The sequence below is a fragment of the Xiphophorus hellerii genome, chromosome 7 (genome assembly GCF_003331165.1).
Source record: "Xiphophorus hellerii strain 12219 chromosome 7, Xiphophorus_hellerii-4.1, whole genome shotgun sequence".
NCBI lineage: Eukaryota > Metazoa > Chordata > Actinopteri > Cyprinodontiformes > Poeciliidae > Xiphophorus > Xiphophorus hellerii.
In genome coordinates, this window is record NC_045678.1 from 23545549 (window position 1) to 23558075 (window position 12527).

A 12527-nucleotide genomic window follows, 5' to 3' on the forward strand; every position below is an offset into this window, starting at 1 on the left:
CACAATCATTATACTTAATATTTGTGCTGGTAATACAAAGGACTCTGATTTGTGTTACAGTTGTTTAATCCACATAATTAACCCTTAGAAAACCCTAATTAAACGTGTGCAGCCTCCTCTGCGAGTGTTCTGGCCAATTCCTTCCCTCTTCAATGCGTCTGTTTTTAGTTGTTGAAAACTATGCACACAAATCAATAAAGTACCTCCTATTACAACTGCTTCATTCTTCTTAGTGATAAACTTCTCTCAGCCTGTTAGAAACAGGGGGTGGAGCTATATCCCACTCATTGCCCCCTTTCTAGATTGTGGTTTAGTTGTAATCTCCGTCACCTACAGCTTTGAGTCCGGTTGATATGGGATTCTTCCACAAGGCGCTGTGCTCAGGGTGTGAGACGTTTGGGGTCACGGGGGAACATGGAGGTCTGACGCACGTTGTGGAGGCCCAGGTACAGCATGCAGACTCTCTCCAGGCCTGTGAGGGAGGATGGGTTGGTAACTCACCAGATTCAGATTCAGCTTCCAGTAAAAAAAGCTTAAAAAGCTTCTTACCAATCCCTCCTCCACCATGTGGGGGAGCACCATATCGGAATGAGTCGATGTATGACTTTATCTTCTCCAGATCTATAATAATCAGAAAAAACCCAGAATTGTTACAAAGTAGCACATTAAACATTTTGCTTTTTTCTGCTCCCCATCCGTTTCACGTTCTGCTATTGTAATACCTGCCGTTTGTCTGTAGAGGGAGACAAATCCTTTCAAAAACATTCAGTGAATGCGTTTAGGTCTAAGCTTGCTTCTTACCAATCTGGTGATGCAGAGCCCTTTCGGTCAGCAGCTGAGGGTCGTGGACTCTCTGAGCCCCAGACAGGATCTCCTCTCCTCTCATGAACATGTCATAAGAGTTGGAGTATTTCTGGTTGGAAGAAAACCCAGAAAAGAATCATGTTATCTGTTAACTAACAGAAGTCAGGATCAAATATTTACACTAAGTATATAAAGTCTTATATACAGATAAGTAAACAACCTTCTAAATATTAATTAGGGTTAAATGTCTCTTTGTACCTCGACCTGCTTCACAGTTTCACTGCATAAACAAACTTTAGTATTGTTTATGCAGATTTTATATGATGCATCAAGTTATCATATTACATAATTGTGAAGTGAAATGAAAGCGGACTTTTTTTTCCCCAACTAAAAACCCCCTGAACATTTCTCTGAGGTCATCCACTCTGAGTCAGTAACATGTAAAACAACCTTTGTCTATAGTTGGAGCATTTTGTCACTTCTTTCCACAGATGCTCACCTAGAAGTAGGTCTGGAGTTTGACTAGACCATTCTAATGCAGTTTTGGCAGTACGTTGAGGACTGCTCTAAACTATTGGACCTTGGAAGGTTTTCTTCCATTTCTCTATTTATCTCCATCGACTTTGATCAGTTTCTTTATTCCTGCTGAAGAAAAGCATCCCAGTGGTGAGACCAGGGAAATTTGTCTTTTTTCTGCCACATGCAGCATTTGGCATGAAAGGAAAATGAAAATTAAATTTTGATCCCACATGTCCAGAGCACCTTTGCTCTGTTTCTTTCAACAACTACAATCCATTTACCATTACAGTATAAAAGGTCAGTTTGGTGCCAAGTGTGAGTAATGGATGTCCAGAATATCAAATTTCTCAAATTTTCTTTGTATATAAAAAATTAACATTTCTTAATTTCTTTCCATTTCTCGATATTTTGTTGGTCATGAAAAGAAGTTAGTGGTTATAAAGTAACAACATATGAAATTAAGGGTTATTAATAATTTTGCAAGAAACATTTCAATAAAATAACTTTCTAAAAGTAAGAAAATATCCGTCTTTTTTATGGAGCTGAAGAGGTCTGCCAGAAAACTTCCTTCTAAAAATGTATGGAAGCCGATTTATTATTACATATTTTTGCTTTTCAGATGATAAGTGTTTCAGTGTTTTGTGTAGATGAGAAACTTACAGGGTTGTTTGGATCCGGCATCGTGTAAAAAGGTCTAACAGAGAGTGGGTACTTGTCCAGCACATAAAAGTCAGTATCATACTGTGGAAAAATAAAAATAAAAACAATGGATATGAACAACCGCTGGTTGCATAAAAGTGAAGCAAAAGGAACCAAATCTTGAATAAAGCATTTTTGTTTTTGGATTTAAATATGGCAGTGGCCAGCGGCTCCAGTCCTGCAACTTTTGGATGCCTACCTGCTCCAGCAAGCCAGAATTAAATGCCTTAATCAACTCCTTGGCATGTCAGTAAGTTTAGCAAATGTCTCATCATTAACTGTCCATTTGATTCATGTGTGTTGGAGCGGGCATGCACCCAAAAACGTTGCAGCACAACGACCTTTGAGGACTGGATTAAACTCTACAAACCTTTTCCTTGACAAGACGACCCAGCAGCTTCTCATTAGGAGTGCTGCAGAATAACAAAAAACATCAACGTTAAACATTTTATTTACCATCAGCAAAAACGTTCACACAGCCTTCAAATTCTTTCATTTCCTGCTCAACAAGAAAAAGTTCAGGAGAACTGGTCTTATCACGAGAATTACATAAACATCGAGTTCCTTAAAGCTTATCCTGACTTCTGTATTTTCACATTAAGCCATCTGACAAAACATGGCATCCCGTGCAGAGGGTGTGTAACGTAACCTGACCTCAGGTCATCTTCGTCTCCCATCTCCACTCCGGCGTCGCGCAGCATGGCCAAGGCCTCCGTGTATTCAAGCCGCAGAGTGGGCTCCAGGAATTTAAACGGCTCGCTGGGGAACTGCTTGTTCACTGTCTGAATCTCAGTCTGGAAGCTGATGCAGAAAAACCAGCAAACATTTTTAATTGCATTATTCACTGATTTTCAAAGTTTTAACATGAAATATATAATGCAGGAATAAATTAGGTTGTTTTCATCACATTAAAAGAAAACAACATTTTCAGTAGATTTTACAGTTTTAGCACACCTCATGCTTTTCTTTATCATCAAACTGAAACACTGCACATCACTCTGAACACACTATCGCCATGGTTTAAAGTGGTATTGGTAGCATCATGCTGTAGGGATGGTGTTCCTGATGTTAAATTCAAAGTATATTGCAAAGAAGAATTGATATGTCATTGTCGAAATGGGCAAATAGGGCTTGGAAAAAATTAAGAGCCCATTTAAAATGATCGTTTTTTCTGATTTTACTCTTTATAGGTATATGTTTGAGTAAAATGAACATTGTTCTTTCATTCTATGAACTACTGACATGTCTCCAAAAGTCCAAGCAAAAATTTTGTATTTATTTGCAGAAAATGAGAAATGGTCAAAATAACAAAAAAGTTGCAGAAAAAATGCAAAGAAAACAAGTTCATATTCATTTAGAAACAACAATACTAATGTTTTAACTCAGGAAGAGTTCAGAAATCAATATTTGGTGGAATAATCATGAAGTTTTCAATGAGGTTCAGTGCAGCGGGCTCTTAATTTTTTCCAGAGCTGTATATTAGATTTATAGCCAAAAAAGCTTTAACAATGAGTAGTTCAACATCGTATTGACTCAAAGGAGCTGAATACAAATGAATAAGTATACAACAACAAGAAAATATTTTTTCCCCCTTTAATTCACCTTTATGCCCTGGTTTGTATAAGTTTTTCACTTAAAGTTTGTGGTTGTAATGTCACAACATGTGAAACACTCCAAAGGTTCTTGAAGTTTTTACAAGGGATTGTAAAGAAATGAAAATCCCTCACTATTTCCATAGACACAGAAAACATGAATCAGACGCTAACCGTTATATCTTCTAATAAATATTCTTTTTTAAATTATGTCTAAACAGCATGTGATGACTGATGTTTCCAGAAAACAACAGTCATCTGTTGCTCTAGAGTCGGAGCGAGAGCTCAAAATAAGCACATACGTCAAAGGAAACAGTCTGGGAAGTCATGAGAACAGAAGTAGCAAACTGGACTTAGGAAAGAAAAGAGGAACAGCAGTCATAAGGTAAAACAAACCAACAAAGGCAACATGAACTGCATTAGTCGGTATATAACCCCGATGGAGCCGACTTTCCCTGGACAGATGCTTCAATCTGTAATTCATGAAGTGGGACTTTATTGTTTATTGTGTTCTCCTTTTACTGCAACCACCAACTGACAGAAATGCTGCAGGGCTTTATGTGTAAGATATTTACTCTACGATTTGGCCATCTGCTTCTTGCTGCACTGATTTCTGCCACTAGGAGGCAGTATAGCCACATCATATGGTGCAACTGGCTTAACATGTTGTTTTGGATCTGTTTGTCTTCCAAATCATCTTTTGTTTTAGTTTAACAAATAAACCACAAAAAATAGAAACAATCATTTGCATACATATATGAAAAATGATTAAAACTCATTTTGAAAAGAGGCCAAGAGAAACTGGGTTTTATTTATTATTTATAATTATAATCCAAAGAAACATCAAGTCATGGATCTGGGGATCTAACTGATCTCCCAGTAAGAAATTTTACAGGAACGGTCAGGGGTGCTGGTACATATTACCCCGGTCATTATGCCTTTTATTTTGCAAAGTGCACCAGTCCCTCCTGCAGCTAAACCTCCAGACAGCATGATGTTGCTACTGTAGTACTTCAGAGTTGAGAAGACGGTTAAACCAAACCAAAACCTTCCAGAATGGTATGATGGCTGGACATTTCCATGGTCTTTATACTTGGAAATAATTGTTGTAACTAATGATTGTGGCTCCTTCAGGTATCTGGGATTGTTGATTTTAATTTCCCATTAAGTCACAGATGGCAGAATGTTGAATAAATCTGCAGGTGCGTCTTCATTTAACCCAAATGTTTGAATTATTCAGTTTACAAAGCTTTAATATCGTCTCCTGGCCTTTTTTCAAATTGCTTAAAGAGTCCTTAGTGTATATAAACGTTTGAATTTGAACAAAGAAAAAAAACTCTAACTTGTTTTTCTGGTATTTAGTAAATAGGAATAATTTTGGTAATCCTCACTGACCTAAAACAAGAAATGTTTAGCCTGATGTAATATATAGATGGAGATGAAAAATGTTTTTTTACACTTTTATAGAGTATATGTGAATGTTCGTTTTCATCTGTATGTTTTCTTATTGTGTAAAAAAAAATTTTCTTAGTTAATTCTGATTAATAAAGTAAAGATGCAAGAGAATCGATACTCCCTTTGTGAAAACAAATGATGAAATATTTAAGCAAATGTAAAATTTATTAACCCAGTTTTATGTTGTGTTCAGGTTTCTGGGATCCAACTCAGCTTGGGATATTTATGCTCGTACAAAAACATTGTGAATAAAAAGTATTCTTATGTGTAATCTTTGGACACAATCTACAGCTTGAATAAGCAAAGTTTTCATCACTTCTCAGCACATTTATTACCTTCTAAAGTATGTCTAACTGTGACTTGGTAAATATCCTGTCTGGCGTCTTACTTGTCTCTGAGGCCCTTGAATATCTGCACCATGGTGTCAGTGATGGAGTCGATCACTTCGTGGTAGTGATAGTTGAAGGCCATCTCAATATCCAGACCCACAAACTCAGTCAGGTGACGGTGAGTGTTGGAGTCCTCTGCCCTGAAAACTGAACGTCGGACATTTAACATCAGGGTCAAAAGAAGTTAAAGAGAAGCAGAAACAGTTTTAAGAAATCATATGTTAAAAATGACAGAACTAACATGCAACCTGACTGGATCTTAAGGAAGAAGAGGGTAAAATGAATGTGGATTAAGAGTTATGTTAATTTTTTCTTTACTTACGTAGAACTGAAACTATTGGATAATTATTAAAGGAAACAAAAGAAACATTTTTCTTTTTTTTTGCAAATATAAATTTTAAAAGTGTGATATGCAGTTCCTGAGTAAATAATTTACAAAACCATCTCTTGTTACAGACACAGCTGTGAGTTTTGTGTGCCAAGTCTCTACTGGACTTGAGAGACTTAAATTCTTACCAATCGGCTCAAACTAACAAATCAGAAACAGCACCTCTGGATTATTCAAAAAAAGAAACCACACAATTCCAAGGATCCACACAGTATAATGCTATGGTTTACTATGGTGATGGTGTGTTCAATGTAATCTCCAGTAATAGTTTCCAGTCACACAAAGTTTTTAGCATGTAGGCCAAAACGTCCAGCTGTTGTCTCATCTGACCAGAGCATCTTTTTACATGTTTGATGTGTCCCCTGCATGGCTTAAGGAAAACCTTTATGGCTTTCTTTCAACAATGTCCTGTTTTTTCCCCACTGTTCCATGAAGGCCAGAATAGTGGAGAGCTCAGCTAATTGTTATGTTGAGATTGTTTTTCAAATCAACTTGAGCTCCTCTGAAGTTCCTCCTTGCTACTTCTCTGATTAATAATATTTTGCAAACAGGCCTTTCTTTAACTTTTTTACAACTTGATATCAGTTGTCTTAAGGACCGTGTTCCTTGGTCCTTATGATGCTGTTTGTTCACTAATGTTCCCAAATAACTTAGAAGTTATATAACTGAAAGTGAAAAAGTTTAAAGGGAATAAAGACTTTTACAAGGTACTGTATCGTGACAGTGGAGACAAATCTTCAACAGGCTCAATTCCTCCCCTGAACAAATAACCAGCCACATACTGTAGCTGGACCTTTTTTCCTCTTGCTTCTTTTCTAAAGCGCACCATAGATGTAGGGGCTAAGGCTGAGCTTCTGACCATTTAGATATTTGAGCACATTTGACCTCACTTCTTTATACTGAACCTGCATGACTGTAACTACGGCAACAGCAGCGAGCACAATGATGCCTGAGAAGCAGTAACGATCTTGAGCCGTTTGACTCCTCAGGTGCAGCCACAGAGGAACTGGGAAAAACACAATCCACCGAGTGGTGTTCTCTTCCTAAATATACATCAAACAAAGTGTTTTAGATAAGAACGTCTTTGTATAAAACCAGCTATTAACTCATTGAAGCGATTTAAGTGTTTGCTCACCTAATCAGATGGTGGCAGTATTTGCTCAGCTACAAAGCATGAGGCTCTCCCAAGTCTGTGTAAAAAGTATTTTACAAGTCCCTTTATGTCACTAACGGACCAGCTACAAGCTCTGCCCACAGTTACAGGACCAGTGGGATGTCTGTTAAACTTTAACATTCTTAAACACATTTGGAGCCATTTTAAAAGTGTCAGCTAGTTAATAGGGTCTACCGTTTTCATTACACTCCTGCTGCTCATTTTCCTATTATGCCTGTGAGGACTTTGCCAGCTCATAAGGTGTCGGACGAGAGGCATCCCTTTTACCTGGGCCGACGCAGAAGACCTTGTCAAAGTCAGCACAGATGCACATCTGCTTGTAGAGCTGAGGGGACTGGGCCAGGTAGGCGCTGGATTTGAAGTAAGACACCGTGAAGACGTTCGCTCCACCTTCGCTGGCAGCTAGGAAAGGGCAAAGACAATTTTCAGGAGTGATGGGGGGGGGGATTTTTTTTCAGCTCAACCTGCAAAAAAAGATTACTGTGACCTGCAAAGGCTGAGAGTGCTTTTCAAAACTTTACCCAATCTTACCTGAGGCATGGCACTCTACAAAACGTTTTCTTTATATTTTACTTAAAAGGAGCAAAGAAATGTCCTGTAGTGTTTTAAAGTTTTTCTTGGAAACTATTTTTCAAGTAGTCTGAAGGCAATTCAAAGTTCCTTGACTTTTTTTTTTTTATCCTGTCTGACAAATTTCAGACCTTTTGTGTTTTTTGAGCCTCTTACTCTCACTGAAAAATTAACCAGGCATAAAAGGGGTTCTAAACTCAAGGGATGAACCACTGTTGGGCCAAAAAATATCTAAAAAATTAAAATTGAGACTGACAAATTAGCCCAAAATCAGCCGAGATTCCAGCAGAACCCAAAAGCACGGTGAGCATGGCACTAGTTTCTATTTATCTATTTGCTGCTGGAATAATTGTAAGACTTCAATAAAATCTAATTAGGGAGTGATGAGTTCCAACTAGAAAGGTCTCAAAGCAATTAACTAATATTTTATAATCTGGACTGGAAAATATCTGCTCTTCCAAATCAGAGCTGGAAGCAAGATGAATGATGATTGCTTGAAATGTCTCTACAACCAGATCCATGAAGTGAAGAGAACTTTATCTGCACATAATGGAAGAGTAGCACCAGTGTGCAGAACACTAATAAAGCCTCAAGTTTAATTATAAAGAAAATCATATTAGTCTCGTTATATTATGAAATGTATCACCTGTCCAACCTATCAAAACTAATGACCAAAACACAACAGATCCGTTTTAGCATCCGATCCAACAGAAATGCGGCTCTGATGATGTAAGCAGCAATTAGAAGATGTTAAAAATCAATGGAGTCTAGTGATTCCCTGTCAATGTGTCTCCAACTGTCTGAACAAGACAGATTCGGAGGTACGTAGCAATTTGATGGAAAAGTGATGAGTGCAACAGGAAGTGAGCCACATTACAAAGTAAAATGCATCCACTTTTGGGGGGGAAATACAAATTAGAATCTTTTACTTACAGGAATTCAGAAGTACAGAAAAAAAATTAAACAGCTATCTTCTTTGAGCTGATTTGAGTTTACTACTGGACAACCCATCAAATAAAGTGTTACCCTTCAACCACCTGAAGGAGAATAACCTTCATGCAGCTGTCTACCAATGTCTGCCTCTGAACGGTGAACTCAAGGTTTTTGTGCATAATTTAGATTCTCAATATCAGACTCGAGGAAAGTTTGGAAGAACAGCAATACTTGGAAACACTCCAGGAATGTCCCTTTTGGTCAATCAGATCAGATCACCTTCAACTGCAGTGTCTCCTCCCTTTGGAAATCAAGTTTGGACCTCAAACTCAGGTTCGACCTCCGACCTTTCTAAGGCTGTCAGCGGAGGAATACCTCGACACTCAGGTTGGCTTGTGGCCTCTCTCCTGGCTCTGACCTCAGAAAGTCTCAATGGTTTCCCTCACTTGGAATTCTGAACCGAAATGTAAATTCACTATCAAATCTGAAATGTTTTTAGATAAACCAACTTCTGCTTCACCTGTAGGTGAATGAAGACACCTGCAGAAACTTTGAGAAAAAAAATACAGCAAACTAAAGCAAAAATTTTAACCACATGGATCAGAATTGAGAAATTCAACTGGTTCTGACTGCTGTCTCCACACCTCCCATTGTGGTATGTGGAGGTGAGTGTGTGCACGTGTGTGAGAGTGTGTGGGTGGCTAAAAATAATATAGAATTTGTTGAAACCTTGTTTACATTTTACAGATGGTTTCATACCCTAACACTGAAGGTGTCAGACACACACTGCTATATTTAGCAGGGGAAAACACAAGGTTGCATTCAGAAAAGAAGCTTTAAAGTTATTACTGATCGTGAATTACTTATGGTTTTAAAGTAGCAAGAAAATAGTTGAAAGATTATTTTATGTGTATTGGGATGCATCTAAAAGCTTAGTCATTTTCTGTCTCAGATTATCTTATCTCACTATCATGACAAAGGGGTTGATAAGCCTAAAAAACTGACTTCTGACCCTTTCCAACACTTCAAGCAGCTCTGCAGGAAATGATTCTTAACAGAGTTTGCTTCTGTCCACCACAACGCAGATGACTGATAAGCAAGAAACTGATCTCAGGAGAGAAACAAAAACCAACTGATTGGGGGTGGGAACAAATGAACAACTTAAAATAAGAATAATCAGTCTGAAGTATCGGCCACCTGCTGCTCCAATTCATAAACAACAAATGGGTCACGGAAAATGAGACTTAAAATTTTCATACCACTTTCCTGTTTTTGTTTCTGGAAAAACTGTCACCCTTCTATTATTTTCAAGATAATATTCTAGCAAACACAAAATGACGCTTTTGTAGATCTGCTCATGTCATACCTAATGTTTCATGGAGAGCCATTTTGCCAATTTAAAGTAATTTTCTACATTTGAGCTATAACTTAACTAAGGACCATTGGTGGGACTGCATCTAGTTCACCTTAGAATTAACTTTGAATAAGATTTTCTGAAAGTAAAAGATAGATTAAAGATTATTTCTTTAAGCATTTTGATCTTTGCTCAAATAGAAACTGGTGTAAGACAAATGAGGGTGGAGTCATTTTCAGCTGTGATTTGAAGGTGAACCACAAACCTGTTATGGCGGTTAATTGCGCTCAGACTCAACTGTGCTCTGATTCCAAGATTAAAAACTGTTAAATTGATTACGTTGATTACACTTTGAACACCAATAGACATGCAGCTACTTTTTTACCTCAGAAGTTTATAAAAATCAACAATAGTGTTTGGATTCTGACTGAAATGGTTTGTTTTCTGGTAGGAATGAAGCTGCTGCTGACAGTCTTGACCAGGATTCTCTTGCAAAAGAGACTTTAATCTCAATGGGATTTTCCTAATAACAAAGCCTTATAATAATAATAAAAAGAAAGTTTGTAATATCCTTTGCATAACACACAGCCTGTATAATATCTGCACTGCCAAATCTATCGAATGCGAATGGATATATTGGAAAGGTTGAGTGTTAGAAATAACTGGACGGAAATATTGATCATTAGCTGCTCTTATGTTTAAATATTGGAAAGAAACTTACATTTTCCAACATGGGTTTGGTTGAATTCAACTAAAACACGTAATACTTCAGCTCAAATAACGGGATTCCCAAAGTCGTGTTAGATGAAGACTTTGTATTTAACAGGCATTATTTTTGGTAAGGCAAAGATAAAAAATAAAAAAAACTCAGCTAAAAAAAAGAGCATAACAAAGTCCCCTTCAAGGTCACTTTGCGCAACAGCAAAGTCTCCGAACTTAATATTCAACTACTTTATATAAGTTTTCACATTGCGGTACAAACTTATTTTTAACCTTCACCAAGAGTGCGGTGTGTTTCTATTCAAAAACAACAAGTTTGAGGATTACATAACAACCAGCCATGCAAAACACCACTGCAGCTTTCTGTTCGACACAAACGTCATCAAGGACTCTATCTGATGTTCTCGTGCCACAGTGAAAATATATAATAGGGTGTGGGCAGGGGGGGTTCTCACACAGCACAAACGGTACGCTGCGTGTGTGATGGGTGTAGCCAGGCAGGAAGATGCGGTTTTGCAGAAAGCACATCATGTTGCTTGGCAGGTGCCGCCAAAACGAAAAAATGCGGCAGTTTTAAAATGTGGCGAAGACGCAACGATTGGCTCCCACACAGTAAAAGAGGAAGTGAGAGTAAAGCTGTTCATTTCAAATGTGAGAATCACGTGGGAGTCCAGGGATAGCACAAAGACACTGCCCTTTTATGTAACATGTTTTGGAGTTTTTTTACGTAACCTGCTTTTGCCGCCTCTGTCTCAGGCTTTAGCTCAAGTTGAATATTTCTACTAGAATAGATTAAAAAATACCAACAGAAGAAGCAAAACAATTCAAAGAGCTCAAAAACATTTGAACTCTGATATGCAGAGTGAGGAATCTTTTCTTTTGCTTGTTTTATATTCTCTCCAGCTAGTAACTTCTTCATCTAATTAAAACCTTGGAGTGTGAAAAAATATGAAAGTGGAGAGGTGAAGGTTTGATGCTACAAAAACAATCTTCTGAATAGACTTTGACAAGAGCCATGTTTCCCAATCCTGGTCCTCGAGGCATCCTGGCCTGCATGTTTCAGATGTTTCCCTGCTTTAACACATCTGACTCAGATAATTGCAGTTCAATAAAAGTCTGTTAATCGGCCATCAATTGAAATCAGGTATGTGTGAAAAAGGAGAATTATAACTTGGGGAAACATGAGGAAATTGTCATGTTCCAATGGCAGATTGTTTCGTTATACTTTTGTACTTTTTCATCAATATTAAGGAATTATTCACTTAAATCTAGTTCCTATATCCTGAAAAGCTAATTTTAAGTTGGTTTTGCTTTATTTCAAGTGTACTGGGATATTTGCACAAGAAACTAGACCAAAAATACTAAGAATTTGTGTTTCTGCAGTGTGAATGAATAAGCATTGGTTGGTTTGGTTTGCAGTTTCTTTTATGCTTTTGGATTTTTTTTCAAAGTGGCTTAACTCTTGCTACAGTTGAAAGCAAAGCAGGGCAGAGCATTGTTAAAAATTAACCCTCAAAACAAAATTGTGTAACAGTTGAGTGAAAGAGCACACTGAAACACAAGGGTAGACTCCCTAAAGTAAAGGCCCGATTTGTGGAATGAACAAACATCTTCTCCTCTTCCAGAGTTGCCATGGGCCACTTTGGCTGCGTATCTAAAACTCTTTCCATTTTCAGATGATGGATAGAACAGTGTTCAGTGGATTAAACTTCCTTACAACTTGATCCCTGAACTGTGCTATGTTTTCCTTGGTTTTCACAGTTGTTAGACTTTCTTGCTACAGTTTTAATATGTTTGCTTTAAGCAGTTGAACATTTCTACTATTTTTTAAAGTTTGTTTTTGTTCTCTATGATAGGAAAAGCTGGTAGGGGGGGTAACAATTCAAGGAAAAGCTCAAATACCTCTGAACTCTGAATCACTGACAGAAGA

At 37.6% G+C, this 12527-nt stretch overlaps 1 protein-coding gene across 1 annotated transcript in view; it reads right to left on the reverse strand.

Moving 5' to 3' along the window:
* Nucleotides 1-11: 11 nt before the first annotated feature.
* dars1 (aspartyl-tRNA synthetase 1) overlaps nt 12-12527 on the reverse strand; it is a 41397-nt gene continuing 28881 nt past the window's right edge. Inside the window, exons 11-18 of the mRNA XM_032566919.1 lie at nt 7288-7422; nt 5458-5605; nt 2677-2823; nt 2393-2435; nt 1984-2064; nt 802-913; nt 550-621; nt 12-472 (exon numbers count right to left, since the gene is read on the reverse strand). Of these exons, the coding sequence (XP_032422810.1) occupies nt 381-472; nt 550-621; nt 802-913; nt 1984-2064; nt 2393-2435; nt 2677-2823; nt 5458-5605; nt 7288-7422 (830 nt within the window). The 3' untranslated portion in view covers nt 12-380. The remainder of the gene's footprint in view (nt 473-549; nt 622-801; nt 914-1983; nt 2065-2392; nt 2436-2676; nt 2824-5457; nt 5606-7287; nt 7423-12527) is intronic.